This window comes from Electrona antarctica (genome assembly GCF_951216825.1).
Source record: "Electrona antarctica genome assembly, chromosome: 5".
Taxonomy (NCBI): Eukaryota; Metazoa; Chordata; class Actinopteri; order Myctophiformes; family Myctophidae; genus Electrona; species Electrona antarctica.
This window is the reverse complement of record NC_136810.1, coordinates 37,695,669-37,712,194: the sequence shown is the minus strand read 5'-3', so window position 1 is coordinate 37,712,194 and position 16,526 is coordinate 37,695,669. Positions and strand designations below refer to the sequence as shown.

The 16,526-nt window shown below is 42.5% G+C and overlaps 1 protein-coding gene across 1 annotated transcript in view; it reads right to left on the bottom strand.

The window, feature by feature from the left end:
- The window catches only part of LOC306923496 (endosome/lysosome-associated apoptosis and autophagy regulator family member 2-like), a 30,498-nt gene extending 14,336 nt beyond the window's left edge, over nucleotides 1–16,162 (bottom strand). The window contains exons 1-11 of the mRNA XM_079501623.1: nucleotides 15,763–16,162; nucleotides 12,744–12,864; nucleotides 8,859–9,048; nucleotides 7,201–7,348; nucleotides 6,908–6,997; nucleotides 5,538–5,637; nucleotides 4,965–5,117; nucleotides 3,711–3,799; nucleotides 2,292–2,472; nucleotides 802–930; nucleotides 21–111 (exon numbers count right to left, since the gene is read on the bottom strand). Coding sequence (XP_079357749.1) covers nucleotides 21–111; nucleotides 802–930; nucleotides 2,292–2,472; nucleotides 3,711–3,799; nucleotides 4,965–5,117; nucleotides 5,538–5,637; nucleotides 6,908–6,997; nucleotides 7,201–7,348; nucleotides 8,859–9,048; nucleotides 12,744–12,864; nucleotides 15,763–15,888 — 1,418 coding nt within the window. The 5' untranslated portion in view covers nucleotides 15,889–16,162. The remainder of the gene's footprint in view (nucleotides 1–20; nucleotides 112–801; nucleotides 931–2,291; nucleotides 2,473–3,710; nucleotides 3,800–4,964; nucleotides 5,118–5,537; nucleotides 5,638–6,907; nucleotides 6,998–7,200; nucleotides 7,349–8,858; nucleotides 9,049–12,743; nucleotides 12,865–15,762) is intronic.
- Nucleotides 16,163–16,526: the final 364 nt, after the last annotated feature.

The window sequence follows — 16,526 nt, the reverse complement described above, 5'->3', positions numbered from 1 at the left end:
TGGAAGAGAATGATGCTCACTTGAAGCCAGGGATGTGGATGTTGAGGATGAGGTAGTCGTTATCCGAGCCCCCTGCTCCACTCTGGATGTGGTCTCCAGCCACCTCCCAACCTGAGGGAGCCAGCAAAACACACTATCAGTATCGGATCGATCTAAAAATAATTCAGATTATATCGCCCTCAACAGTCTCGAGACTTGAGAGAGAGAGAGAGACTAGGTCTGGATAGACATTAGGGCTGCACGGGCGATATTGACTAAATCAATATCACAATAGTTTTGACCAAATACCTCGATGTCAATATTGTGACGATAATATGCATTTTAGTTTTTAATGTATTAAAACAATTCAAAAGATGTTCAACCTCACAAAGCATTGCAATTCGATGCGACATTCACAATTAAAAGTATAAAATAGGGCTTAAGTGATTAAAACCAGGAAAAGACAACACTTGTCTTATGCATGCATTGCTGAACGTTGTCATTTTGTTCTTATTGACCTATTCTAGCCAAACAAAGTTTGTATGCTGCAGGCTTCATCGTCCCCCGGCACAAGACAGAGTGACTTGGTCAGTCCTTTGTGCTGCTAGCCATCAGGCTACATAACCAAGCCCTCATAGGTTCTATTCTGTCCTTGGATATGAATAGATCATTCCTCTTTGCTGTTAAACCTGAACATGTGTCAACAGTTTGACATGGTTTTATTTTATAATTATTTGTCACCTTAAGAGACAGAGACAAAGACAGACAAAGAGAGAGAAATAGCTACACTACTAGTTCATGGAGGTGCGTGACAGTACCCACCAGTCATGTTGTCACATTTGGAGTTCCCCACGTTGAAACAGGACGTCTTCATGTTGGCAGGCAGGACATTCCACCATTTATATTCATAACCCAGACTGGGCTCTGTGCCGGCCGGACAGCTCTGGCACGCTGGAGGGTAAACAGGGTGAAAAGTTTGAAATGTCTTTAAAGATGGAGTGCCGTGATTTTTTTCCACACTAAAACATGATCATCGGGTATTATTATTATATTATATAAGTGTACAGTATTTGTTAAAATGTCGTTTTTATGTGGACACGGCACGCCCACCAGTTCATTAAGTATGCCTGGTTTGCCTGGTGGGTGGTGATGGGTGGTGATCCACCTGAACTGAGGCCGCACACCCAGTGGTTGTTGTATGATAAAGGGGGAGGGGTTAGGGGAGGGGATGATATTGTGATGTCACTATATCACTGTTTTTGACTTTTGACTGTCAAGGTTTCAACCTCCAGGAAGAAATACAAAGGGAGACATCATTGCACATAACAACCACACCATGGGGTCTAATGAAGTACTATCACCTCATAAACACATGAAAAACTGGAAAAAATACAAAAATCATGGCACTCCATCTTTAACCCAAGACCTGAGGCCGATTCTACAAATGTGTTCTAAATCCTGCTATATCAGTTGTGCTCAAAACTTCTACATGTCATGGACCCCCAAAAGTATATGTATTTGGCCGCGGACCCCCACCTCAAAATAGATTGTTCCAGGGATCCCGAGAGGCAAAGATTTAAGATGATTTAATGTTTGATTTAAAAAACATATTCAAAAATGTGCACACCAAAAATAGCTGATATATAAGCTCAAACATGACGTGTCTTGAGCTTGTAGATCTGCTATGTTTGGCTAATGTTACCCCTGGAATATGGATGCTGGGGTTCAAGAGGTCAATCACATTTTTACATTGGTGATACGGTATAATCTACAAAGTTACTGATAAAAAATGTGTAATGTGAAAATGTGTATATCATCATGCTATGCATGAGTCATTATAGATTAAACAGAGAAGAGGGGTTAAGAGGAGTTAGGAAAACAAAAACAGGGAAAACCTATTTGGAATCTAGCTTTCAACTAGCCCACTAACCCATTTAGACCTGAGACCTGATTCTACTAAATGTCTTCTACATCCTGAAAAACGTATGTTTCTAAGTCAGTGGTTCTCAAAACTTTTCATGTGAAGGACTCCCAAAATTGTGTATTTGGCGGCCGACTCCAATCTCAAAATATTTTGTTCAAGGGGGACCCCTCCCTCACTCAGAACTTAATTTGAGTTCAAAACGTTCACTGTGAAAGAATATATATTCAAAGATTTGCACGCATTTTCACGATTTTTCAAAAATGGCAGATCTACAAGCTCGTAGCTCTAACGTTTAAAATAATGGTTAAAGTGGTTAATTGCTATAAGGTGACACAGATGCGTCCTCAGGTCTAAATGGGCCGATAGAAAGTATAGAAGTTCACTGTACGTTTCATGCCGTCCGAATAGGTCCCAGGCGGGCACGGTGAGCAGGTGGCTGTGTCGTTGTTATAAAAGCCGGGGTTACAGGGTGGGCAAGGTTCACGTTCTCCAAGAGGGGGTAGCATTTCAGCTCCAGCGACATCTTCCAGGCAGATCCTAGGCTCGATCCACTTATAGATAATCTGGGTCTGCGTTCACACACAGCAACACACAGGGAAACGTTATAGATGACCTGAGCCACTCTGTGTTCACACAGCAACACACAGGGAAACGTTATAGATGACCTGAGACACTTTGCGTTCACACAGCAACACGCAGGGAAACTTTATAGATGATCTGAGCCACTCTGCGTTCACACAGCAACACACAGGGAAAAGGATTTAGGGCTCCATCTTATGCCATGCTTTATCCTCAAGTAATAAACATTTTCCGTGAATTACGCATTTAGGAGCTTCCACTATGCGTAAACGTTAACTTGCGGCCACACAACCCACTATTCATTTTGCCGACTCCTATATTTGCGGGTGGAGGTGTGTCTGTAGGCGTGTTGATGCGCTTTCCCTATATTTGCTATCTTATGCACACAGGTTTAGGACAATGGAAAGTGCCTCCTCAAACCAACCATAATGCGAATTCTGTTTGATAAAAGAATGCGCTCCTGACTCTGACGGTGAGATCTGAGTTGGAGCTGCGTCGGCTTGAGTCATGTTGCACAACATTCATAGCTCAGAGGTCTCGTTCTGTCTTAATTCTCCACAAATCTCTGTGATTGGAATGTTACTATAATCAGCAGTGTCAATTCCTTGTGCATATTGTGTTTAATTGTCTAGTCAAAGAAGTTATTAGATTCGCTTGAGTGAGGCTGTGTTGGAGCTACTGGACACAAAACAACCCGGCCTCTGTATCAAATATAAATAGGCTATATTTCAAGGCAGCAACGTGTGTCGCTCTTCCATGGCCATGGGCCATAGTGTAAATCACTGGGCATAATGTTAAATGGATAATGGATCTCTTAAAGGCAATGGCAGGTGGCACTGTGATTGGTTTAACGATATAACTGTGTTCTTTGCATTGAACATCGGAATGTTACAATTTACAAAAATCACAGACACATTTCATAATACTTCTTTACAAAATAGCGGAAATAGTTCTCTTGTAGATCTGCTATTTCTGCTACTTTTGAGAAATGTTTTAAAATGTATGGACATTTTTCAACAACAAAAATAATTGTGAAAGATTATATCAAATAATTGCGATTAAGGACCAAGATACCAGAGTTGGTATGAGTTTAGCTTCGGCTGATGTTAAAGGCCAGAAAGACAAAGAATGTAACATTTTGTACACTCTCTCACTCTCAAGAGTTACACGTGGATAAAGGAACACTGAGGATCTTTTTGTGTAGAGCGAGTGTTTTCCCCCATTTCACCTTGCCGTCACTGTCACAGGGTGTGTGGATCTGGAAATAGTCCTTCCTGGAACATGGAGGTCTGTCCTTACAAACACCTGATCCCTCGTCTGGGGAGGAAGGACAGAAAGAAACTCACTTTCATAAGGTATGCAGCAGCAGTAACATCGTCATAATAATAAATGAATAATATAAAGAAATAAAGTACTTTAAATGCAAAAAATAATAATAATAATTGACTAGCATGCCTAGACTCACAAGTTAGTATTAGCTTTCATTGCCAAGACTGGGAGGGGAAAGATTTTGAGAGTTGCAAAACCAATTCAAAATTATGATTGGTTTCCACAGCTGCTGCTGGTTTATAATAATAAATATAGTCCCCAGAGACATACAGTATCGGTAGTCAGAGATCTCTAAATGTCTGGCAACGCAAGACTAGGCACACTGACTGCTTTTATCCCTCGAGTCAGCTAGGTTTGTAGCGAATTACTTAATTAATAATAATGAATTGCATTTTTATAGCACTTTTCCAAGTGCTCAAAGCGCTTTACAATGGTTAATTCGTTCATACATTGGGATGGTGTCTGAAATTATGTTTGTATAGAACAAGAACATAGAACTCAAGCTACTATGAGTGTGTGTATGTTTGTATAGAATCAAATATATGGGGGGGGGGGTTAACAGTTTGACGGCCGCTAATTGTATAATCAAACGTTCGACTCTGCTTAATACACGTATTAAGCACCACATTGGGAAAAACATGAAAAGTGAATAATTATGAGAACTTTAAAAACATGAGCATGTTTGCAGACAGTGGTTCATTAGTCAAATCCAACTCTCTTGGGCTCTAAGTTCCACTTGAAACTGAAAAGGAGGCCTCAGGGACAGGAAGGACTGATCACAAACACTCAAGTTTATCTACCCCTTGTGAAACTAGGACAGCCTGTGTGTGTGTGTGTGTGTGTGTGTGTGTGTGTGTGTGTGTGTGTGTGTGTGTGTGTGAGTGTGTGTGTGTGTGTGTGTGTGTGTGTGTGTGTGTGTGTGACTGTGTGTGTGTGTGTGTGTGTGAGTGTGTGAGTGTGTGAGTGTGTGTGTGTGTGTGTGTGTGTGTGTGCGTGCGTGCGTGCGTGCGTGCGTGCGTGCGTGCGTGCGCGCGTGCGTGCGTGCGTGCGTGCGTGCGTGCGTGCGTGCATGAGCGTGCGCGTGCGGTGCGTGTGTGTGCGTGCGGTGTGCATGTGTGCATGCGTGCATGCGTGCAGGCGTGTGTGTACCTACGTGCGTAGTGTGTGGTGGTGTTACAGGGTGTGCAGGAGCTGGCTCCGTGCCCAGAGTAGGTGTCCCTGGGACAGAGATCACAGGAGGAAGAGCCCGGGACGCGGCTGAATGTCCCCGGCTTACACTGGAAGCACTCTGACGTGTAGGCCACTCCTGGGAAACACAGCACCATATATGAGAGCGTGAGGAAAATAAATGAGTGTTTCTTCCTTTGACAATAATCTGCCGATTTTGTATTACACGGGAAAGACGGCATGAGACTATAGACCTGTCACAATTATTACCTCATTGCAATATTATTTGAGATAATCACAATGATTCAGTGAATAAACATCATACATCATGTTATAAATGTTCATATATTTTCAAGCATTTTCAAAAATACTTATATATTTATAATAAGCTACACATGAGACAGTGATGTAAATGAGCAAGTGGAAGTGAGATAAGTGGTTACAATGTGTGAGTGAGGTCAGCTAATGTACAGGTATGTGAGTGAATTCATTCTTTCATGGCACGGACAAGCGGGAGAAAGTGAAGAGGAGGTAAACAGAGCGGAAAGTGCTCACTGACCCTCTATCTGAACGTTCTTCAGAAGAACTGGCTTCACTGCTTTTGTTAACACCGCTCCTGTCCTCCAGTAGAGGATGTTAGTGCCCGACTTCAGGTTCACCTGGAAAACACATGCATAAATTAGACTTACTTTGCTGTAAGCTTTTGTTCCCTTCAGCTGCCAATGTACAGTATTTACAGGGTTGACTTTTTCCTCATACCTGACCTGGTTAATTGCCAGCTCTTTGTTATTCATTATTGCGAAAGCCAGTGAGCATTTACTATGTAACCCAGCAGAACATGTCTGTCTGTCTGTCTGTCTGTCTGTCTGTCTGTCTGTCTGTCTGTCTGTCTGTCTGTCTGTCTGTCTGTCTGTCTGTCTGTCTGTCTGTCTGTCTGTCTGTCTGTCTGTCTGTCTGTCTGTCTGTCTCTCAAAAACTCACTTTCATGAGGTATCCAGCAGCAGTAACATCGTCATAATAATAAAGAAATAATATAAAGAAATAAAGTACTTTGCATTAGTGTTTAAATGCAAAAAAAAATAATAATAATTGACTAGCATGCCAAGTTAGTATTAGCTTTCATTGCCAAGACTGGGAGGGGAAAGATTTTGAGAGTTGCAAAACCAATTCAAAATCTTTAGGGCGTTATTTCATATCGAGGTGGTGTTATGATTGATTATAAAATGATTATGACTTTTTCCTCATACCTGACCTGGTTAATTGCCAGCTCTTTGTTATTCATTATTGCGAAAGCCAGTGAGCATTTACTATGTAACCCAGCAGAACATGTCTGTCTGTCTGTCTGTCTGTCTGTCTGTCTGTCTGTCTGTCTGTCTGTCTGTCTGTCTGTCTGTCTGTCTGTCTGTCTGTCTGTCTGTCTGTCTGTCTGTCTGTCTGTCTGTCTGTCTGTCTGTCTGTCTGTCTGTCTGTCTTTGTGAGTGAGTGTCACGCTATAACACCACCCGCCCGCCACCAGAGGGCGCAGCTGTATCACACACAAAAACAACATGCACGCACACACACACAGTAGAAAACTTTAAAAAAAAATAAAGATGAAAAGTTAAAAAAAATAAGAAAAACTAAAAAAAAAAAAAAACTTAAGAAAAAGAATTAAAAACAAAACTAAAAAAAACTAAAAAAGAAAAGAAAACTTAACAAAAAAGAGAACAAAAAAATTAAATACAATTTTAAATTCAATAAAAAAAAAGGTCTGTAGATAAAGCCTTAGTCATGCTTTATATGTACAGTCTTAGTCATGCTTTATATTTACAAACAGGCAAAGGGAGAGACTTCCTAATGATAGTGCATGTGCATGTGTTACATTTTCCAGACTCTGAAGCAAGGTCCTCAGAAGCCTTGCCAAGAGTTTTCATTAGCTAGTCATCTTACCGTGTGAGCTGCCCACTCTCCATGGTTCGTGAGCTTCAGCCACTTTTTATCCGCTGACGGGTCCATCTCCTGGCACTGGTCATTCTGAATCTGTATCACGCACGCACACACACACACACACACACACACACACACACACACACACACACACACACACACACACACACTCTTGTTGATCTACCAAAACATATAGCATCAAGGAAAATTATAATTTCCTGTATTTACTGCAAAGCCATTCTCCAGTTTGGCAACTATGTATAACTCCTGCAGTTTAATTAGTTAGATGAACTCACAAAGAACTCAAAGAGCAGGTTGTTGTCTGGGTATTGATACTCAAAGCTGACAGAGCCTTGCTTCTTCAGGTGGACGGCGTAGATGAGAGAGACCGTGCATTCATCCCTGTTGGACTCCAGATAGCTGCCCTGGGGCTGCCAGGAGGAACTGGACACACACACACACACACACACACACACACACACACACACACACACACACACACACACACACACACACACACACACACACACACACACACACACACACACACACACACACACACACACACACACACACACACACACACACACACACACACACACACACACACAGAATTGTTGGACAGGGAAGGACTGTGTAAATTCTTAGTATTGTAATACACATAATTTGTTTATTGGTTGGGAAGAATGATTTATTTTTACAGGTGCTTTGGTAGGCTACAATTCTGGCACACAGTTCTGGTAAACAAAGTCACAACTTGCTGTCTTTCAGGTACAATTTGAATAATTTGAATAATTTATGGGAATGTTTTGCTTTACAGGGATGTCGCTGGAGTAAAATCTGTAAATGAGAAAACTATGACCCTTACATCCTGGTGTTACACTATGCTACTTTATATCTTGTTCCGCCCCTTATGCCTAAACTTATTTGCCATTTTGTACTATTTTGAAAAACATTTTAAAAGAGTTCGAATAGCCGATAGATCTACAAGCTCACAACGTGTTGTTGTAGATCGGCTATTGAACTACCAATATTTTAAAATGTTTTTCAAGATAAGGTCAAATATGGCAAAGAAGTTTAGGGATAAAGGGTAAGGCACGACCAAGATAGGGCCAAACATGTCCATGATGATGATATACCGGTAGTCCTTTTTCATGTTCAACAGCTATCTTTGTTATTTGTTATAAAATAAATATTCACAGAAACAATACAATTATGTAGTATACATAGCTACATCATTAATCAAAGAAAAAACGAAAATAAACAAAAACAAGATACATGTACAGCCAAAACAGCTATCTTTGTAAAATATAAATCAGGCCGATTTATTTGCGGCTAAAGACTGTTTGGATGTACAAAGCTAATGCTTACCCACGAAATGCATCATGGGAATTGGAGGAACACATGCCGAAAAATGGAGTAGTGGTGGCCTGTTAAATTCAGTTCTTCAAGCTATATGTTATATACAAGTATAGTTATTTCGATGTCAACCATCTACTACGGCATGCTCATCATCAACAATCAACTCATATAAAAAGTATGACGGTGATGTGCCGTGATCTTTGTAATCTTTCCAGTTTTTCATGTGTTTATGAGGTGACGGTACTTCATCAGACCCCTTGGTGTGGTTATGTGCAATTATATCTTCCCTTTGTATTTAGAGTTTCTTCCTGGAAGCTGAAACCTTGACAGTCAAAAAAACAGTGATACAGTACATATCATTAACATACCCTCTCCTAACCCCTCCCCCAACAGCTTTTTAACAAATACTGTACACTTTTTTGAAAACATTATTCCTCCTTATATAATAATAATACCTGATGATCATGTTTTAGGGTGGAAAAAGATCATGGCACTCCATCTATAAGTACCAGCTCAGCTTAATTTGTGGATCCGATTCCTTTAACAAATAACATTCGCTGCACATAAACATACAATGCTCCTCAGCTTTTACCTGTTGCAGGTGAGCGTGTCATCTCCCTGGGGGCCGTTGGTGAGCGAGGTTGCCAGGCTGCTGAACCCTACGGGCATGGAATCCCATTGGTCGAAGCGGACGCCGCTCCCCAGCGAGAAGCTCCCTGCGGCGCACTGGGTGCACTCCTGAGCAGACATCTCCAGAAACTCCCCGGCCTCGCAGGAGAACGCTGGGAGGAGAGGACAGTGGAGAAAAAAAGACAGTGAAAAATCTAATCAAATCAAACTTTATTTCTAGAGCACATTTACAAAGACCAGAGGTCAACCAAAGGGCTGTACAAGTGTACAGTAGATCAGAAAGCAAGCATACAGAGAATAAGACATACAAATAGCATAGTATAACAACAACAACAACAAAGCAAAAGTCACAAGACAGGTATTACACAATTTAATTTAGTCAAACAGAATTAAAAGCCAGGGAGAAGAAATTCATTTTAAGTATAGATTTAAAAGCCGCTAAGGAGTGAGCAGACTTGATATATATAGGGGCAGACTGTTCTAGAGGTTGGAGCCGGCCATTGAAAAAGCATGGTCGCCTCTGGACCTGTAATTGGTATCGGGCACAGTCAGGAGCAGCTGGTCGGCTGACCTCAGGGCCCTGACTGGGGTGTATGGGTCCATGAGGACCGATAAAAACTGGGGGTCAACCATCTATACTAAAATGTCACGTACAAATACTTGTAAGTAAAAGGATCAACACTGTAATATAGAAGTACTTTGTTACAAGTAAAAGTCCGGAATTCAAAACTTGAGGAAAAGTACAAAAGTATTGGCATCAAAATGTACTTAAAGTACCAAAAGTAAAAGTAGTCGTTGTGCAGAATGTCTCATTTCAAAATGTATAAACATCTTTTGAAAATAAATAGCAGCTCTACAAGCTCACAATGTGTCGTGTACTGAAAATTGGAACAACTCCAGTAAAGTAAAAATACCTCAAAAGTACAGTACCTAATAAATATACTTAGTTACTTTACACCACTGAGGAGAGGATATCGTCGCTGTCGCCTGGAAACCTTGCATGTCATTAAAATCAGACTGAAGGGGAATGACAGCCATAGAAAACTGTTTTATTTAGTGCTGCCATAGAGACCCAGATCCGTAAGCCTCACATCCTGTTACGACTGTGTGTGTGTGTGTGTGTGTGTGTGTGTGTGTGTGTGTGTGTGTGTGTGCGTGCGTGCGTGCGTGCGTGCGTGCGTGCGTGCGTGCGTGCGTGCGTGCGTGCATGTGTGTACAAACTTGTACTTTATGAGAACATAAGTGACACATTTGTCTGGTCACTTTTAAATAGACCGTTTTCGATTAGAACTAATTAAACCGATGTGAAGAATGGGGAAATGTTTAGTGGTGAATTTAGTGGTGAATTTCCGAATGGAAATCAATTACAAGTCCTCACTAGTACAGCAGTACAAGGTTGTGTGTGTGTGTGTGTGTGTGTGTGTGTGTGTGTGTGTGTGTGTGTGTGTGTGTGTGTGTGTGTGTGTGTGTGTGTGTGTGTGTGCGTGTGTGCGCGTGTGCGCGTGTGCGTGTGTGTGTGTGTGTTTGTGTGTGTGTGTGTGCATATTTTCATTTCAGATTTCTTTCCTCATACCTCACCTGGTCAAATGGCAGCTCTACGCACTTCCATTGTTGAGTCACACAAAGTTCACGTACATGACTTTGTACTTTTTGAACGTCAGACAATAAGAGATGCAACATTTAAGAAGATGGCGATCTCGCCATGCGTTATGATCTTTCAAAAATGTCATTTTTTTCTCCACGCAAAAATGTGTTCGCCTATATTGACATGCCCAAAATAGAGACACCGGGTTTAAAGTTAAGATTGGGTTAGGAATTGCCATATTTAAATGGCAAATTTAAAAATGCTGTTACGACTGTGAAAATGTAATTCAAAATTACATTTTAATGAAGCAAATGTGACTTCAAGCCACATTGTGTGCCTCGGTACATCAGTTGAGAACCACTGATGTCTACATTCATTCAGTCAGTCAAATTAACACACAGCTCTCAGGTTTCCTACCGGCTGCCGTCTATCTCAGAGGTTCTTAATCAGTGGTCCGGGGATCACCAGTGGAATTGTGGACAAAATCTTATCCAACGACAACAAAATATTCTACGTTTTGGCCGTCTGAGAGGCTAAATGTCATCAAATGGTGGTCCGTGGCTCAAATGCAGAATAAATAATGGGCCTTAATATGAAAAGGGTTGAAAACCGCTGGCCTATCTGAATATACAGTATAGATAATACAAAGGGAACAACACACTCTCAGTCTTTTGTTTTGCAAAAAAAAAAAAGGGGGGGGGGAGGTAACAGTACACCACATTGTATTTTAAATGGCATCTGAGAGTAAAAAGAGTGAGACATGCATATGCTGTCTGTGTAAAGGACACAAGGCTAAGCGTGACAAAACAATAGGCAGAGATTATAATATGAGGAAATACAGGCTTTTTTATTTTCTTTTCTTTTCCTTGTGGAACTCTGGCCTGGCAACTTCAGAATTTCTCAATCAGAGAGAAGGAAATGGAAAAGGAGAGACGATGAGCAACATGAATAACTACATTCAGTCAGGACAACTGGAATTGAATATAAAATGAGCAATATATTTATGGTTTGGCGATGAATTGGATCTGCTTTTTAGGTACTCAGATCAAGCGCATCAGTCCCAACCATAGGGACTCCGAATCCCCCGTACCTAAACAGCAGATCCAAAACGACAGATGGTAGCTGGGGTGGAGGAGGATGAGCAGCAAACGTTTAGGCAGACAGCAGCGCAGCAGAATCAGTGTGCAACAGCAAACAAGCAAGCAGATTGAGCAGTGCTAACTTCCAGTTTAAATAGCCGATATGAAGATGAAATGAGTGTGTGATTGGATGAAGTGAATCATGTGAATGAGAATGTGATGCTGAGCCGTGATGCTGGCCCAATTAACGTCCGGCAGCAACTGCACTGACTTTCCTGACTGAACTTGCTCTGCGCATGTCTGTGACAGGCTCATTACTTAGCCACACATATTTTGCTTGAAGAAATTCAAATATTTCCAACATAGTATCCAACATAAATAAACGTCTACCGTAAACCACTGGTTCTGAAAGTGGTGTCTGGGAAACACATTAATTTGGGGGTCCTCGACATGAATCTTTTTTCAAAATAAAAGTAAACCCATATAACATTTGAAACAAATGTTACTGGTGTGTGACACACATACACACACACTAAACCAGTACCACCAAATTGAACTTGATCAATCGAGTAACTAATTATCTTCTTTTAAGGTATAATGTTTAACGCTTTGGGACCCCTTGGAACCCCCTCAAGGACCTCCGGGGGTCCCCATCATCTCTAGTATAAGATCAACACCGAAAGTCTGGAAATGTTGGCTTTTCAAAATAAGAGCTGAACTGGGAGAAATGCTGGTGTGAATTATATCATAATTTGTCAATAAATGCTAGCGCTGTAAGTGTTAACATAAGCTTGGTGCAGAGTCACCTGTGCATCTCTTGATAATGAGCCAGAACTGTATATAGCCAGAGGAGACGCATGACATACATAATTATACGAGGGGGAAGAAACACGTGTGCCAAAAATGGAAGTGACGAAGTTAGCCAGTAGAGAGTGGTTTATGTGACAGTGTTTTTTCACTGGGGTTATTGGCCTGTGGCTTCACACTGTGGCTGACTGGAGGAGGTCCAAAACAGGGCCAATCAGCTTGTGGTGTAAAGAATTTCCAGACCACTGATAAGAGACTGACACACACATGTAAAGGCCACATGTGCGCGTGTGCGCGTGTGTGTGCGTGTGTGTGTGTGTGTGTGTGTGCGCGCGTGCATGCGTACACATATGTACACACACAAGATCTGACTTACTGCACTCCGTGCCGCGTACTGGCTCTGGCAGTCGAAGGCAGGCTCCTGGCTGCTGTGGGATGGCCACCCTCCACCGAGAGCCTGTGCTGTCACACTCTGTGTATTCATAGTAGTAGTCTGTCTGCAAAACACACACACACACACACACACACACACACACACAGACGAACACACAGACGAACACACAAAAACATCTGCATAAGACATTGTGTCTGCGGGCAGGGGCACAGTCTACAAACCAGCTACACAGCAGGCGGAGGGCCAGAGGCAGGTCAGAATATTCGACCACAACAGGCCTCCACCCAACATTAGCCCCTGCTCTGACTGAGATGCCATTGTTTTGCTAATTAAAGCGCTATCGAATAAAGTGGCCAGTGCTGTATTCAGCTTCATCAGTAAGTTGACAGACCAGACTTGCAAAACATGCCCCCTCCCCTCCGTTATGCATGGTGCTGCTGCGTTATCTCTCCAGACACAAACACTCACCAACCCTGCTGGGTACACAAACATTCCATCTCCACGGCGATGGGCCAAGTGCAGTGGCCTGGTTACAAAGGTGGAAACCGCAGGGCTCGGATGATTCTGTCGACACTAGATTCTACAAATGTCTTTTCTGAAAAACCTACAGTATATGTTTCTATGTCCGTGGTTCTCAAACTGCTTCATGTCAAGGAGCACCTATGCAGCCTCAGGTCTAAATGGGTTAGTAAATAGACGAACACTTTGACTCTTGTATGTTAGTAATGTGGAGCTATCGTAACTGTTTCAGCCCATTTATGTGGGTACAGTATGCATGTGAAAGAGAGTGCATGAGAGAGCTAGCACTGATCCCAGATCAGGAAGGGAGGCTTGGCTTGTACAGCTGCCACGACCTCTAGATGCTAGTTTCTCACCCTCTGTGTCTGTAAGGGAAATATTGTGGCCTAATTTATGACTCATTTATTGTGGCCTGGTTTAGGTGCTTTCCCTCAATGTGGAATGCCATAACTGTCTGACACCATCCATTACTGTAAACTTAAAGGATGTTGTCTTTCAAAACTGGCCTGAAAAATCATCTGTCAGGAGACCACAAGGGGAGGTAAATGCAAATGCCCTAGGTGTCCTTCACTGCCGCCGTTTTTCCTTCTTCTCCTTTATAGGAAAAAGTCCTGCCAGATACTTTGTCCAGTGTCTCCCACATAGAAAACCTGAGTGTTCATTTGACTGTAAAAACTCTCATCAAATCTTCGGGGTCAAATGAACACTCCATAGTTTACTGTGTACACACCTATCAGGTTACATGCTGTCTATATCTGAATAGACAACAGAGGGGATGTAAAGGGGACTATACCCACTCCTTTTATGAACAAAACAAAAAAGAACATTGTCATATGATCCTAGTTCAAGAGCGGAAGGTGCATAGCATAATGATTAATGACCCGGCAGGCCAGACAGAAAGAGAGAGAGCTACAGTGATCTGGATGTCCATGTAAAAACAAAACAATGATTGGCCGATAGCTTACAAGAAGGGAGGTCCAATTTATCTTGGAACCTGCTGCTGTGTGTTTAGTTGTTCGGAAAGCGAAGTGTTGAGCTGAGAGGAAAGACCAGTACATGCAGGAAACTGATAACACGATAATTAACATGAGCGGTGGAGTGAGTCCCAACATAGACCAGACTGCCTTAGAATTTCCCACTCATAGAATCACTTGCACATTCACTCAGTCACTCACACCCTCACCTCACGTATCAGTTATTATCAATCATAATACAGTCAAGTCTCACTTTATGTAGTATCTTGACTGTGTAGTAGTAGCAAGGGATAGTCAAGGGTAGTCAAGGGATTCGCATGTCATTAAGACATGCAAATCCCTTGACTCCTTCAAAACCGCTCTCAAAGGGCACCTATGGACTAGCCTGGTTAATAAACCAGACCGAATCAGCCGTACCGCGACAGTGTTGTGTGATATTAGTCTGGCTTATTAGCCAGGCTAGCTATGGACGGCTGCAATTCGAAACTGGCCTCCGTAAAATCTGGCCCACCCCTTTTTCCCCTCACTGTATATGTTTCTTTTCCCTTTTTACCTCCCTTATGATGAATTCCTGTTCTGTTCTTTGACTATATAGAAGTGTCTATTTGTACGTCTCTAAATGTTTTGATGAATTGAACAAGGTGGACCCTCTTGTAAACAAGTGTAATGCTTAATTGGGTCGTCCACTCACAGTTAACAGTCTTTATTGAGTTTGTGCTTGAAATGTACTGTTAATAAATATTTCAATAAATCAATCAAAGCAGCAGCATAGTAGGCTACCTGTGCCATGATCTCTATACAGTAGCCTAATCATACTGACGGGGGTATTATTGGTATTATTATGACCATACTGCTAGTGCTGCTGACTTGACTGACTGTGATTGTGGGGGTAGGTTTGTTTGTGGGGGTAGAGGGTTAGAGGGTAGAGGGTTGAGTCCGATCGAGTCTCCGATGTATTTGTATTTGTGCATTAAAATGAACAGGGGTTGGGGGGTCTCTCCTGTCCTAAGCCCCTTTCGGGACCATCGGTTACCTTTTCTGTGTTTTACCGTCCAAAATACAGAAAGGTATCCGAGGGTCCCGAAAGGGGTCTCTGTCTCTCCCGTAAGTATGTCATCATCAATCGTTATTAAATGGGCTGATTGGTCTCTGTGTCTGGATTAACATGTTGTCAGTCACATGCGTGCAGCGTCCAGCCAATCGAATCGGTGCCGCTTCTCTTAATTCCCAGCCTTATAATTATATTACAACGCAGGTTTACGCATGCATGCAGCCTTTTTAATCAAATAGCAATATGTTCAATGTTGATAATGATAACATCACTCTAAGATTTAGACTCTCGTAGATTCTGACGTTTTCAATGTCAGAATCGATAAAATAGGCCTACACATAAATCGTAGGAAACTCACTGATCATCATCACACACACTCACTCACACACACACACACACACACACACACACACACACACACACACATATATAGCTTCTCTCAGACTCTCAGTCTCACCTCAATACACTGACGCTGCTGTCCTTCTTTCGTTCCGTCGGTGTTGTTGTCGCCGTCAGTCTGTTGGAGGAGGAGTGTGCAGAGGAGAATGAGAGCGCAATTATAAAGAAACCAAGCCGAAGACATTATTGCAGCTCATCGAGGGAATAAAACCCAAATCGATCCCGCGGTAGGGGAATGATGACAGTTACGCCGGGATGTGAACGATCATGCGTGCGTTCGTTCGTCGTCCCCTTCCTCAGCTGATCGACTTCTGTCCCTTTCACCTGCGAGTCAGCTATGATGATGATGATAGTAGGATACTGGCTGAATGATACTGTGCGCCTCACTGTGCACTGTGCTCTACATCCCTCCATCCATGGTTGGCAGGTCTACACAGAGCCATTGAAGCCAAGGAGAGTTGTGCCAATGAGGGTGCAGAAAACAGCCCGGTCACGTGGTTCGTGTGCGCTCGTATGTCACTTTGCTCGGGCGCGAGCCCATAGACTCCAATGCAATCCGTAGACTTCCGGTCCAGTCCTTTGTCACAAGAGCCGCCTGCTTGGACTGGCCCCATGAAGTGAACGGAGATGTCGTAACTCTCCTTCAATGGCTCTGGCTGGGTAAATCCCATGACCTGGAAGGGCTGTCGCGCGCACTGTGATTTGATTGGCCATTCTGTTGTCAGTGACGCGAGGTTAGTAAATAGCAGAGATTTGGTCAAATGTAAAAGTCTCCCCACCCCCTCTTTATTTCTGTAGCCTACTGTACACGTTCTCCTTTTT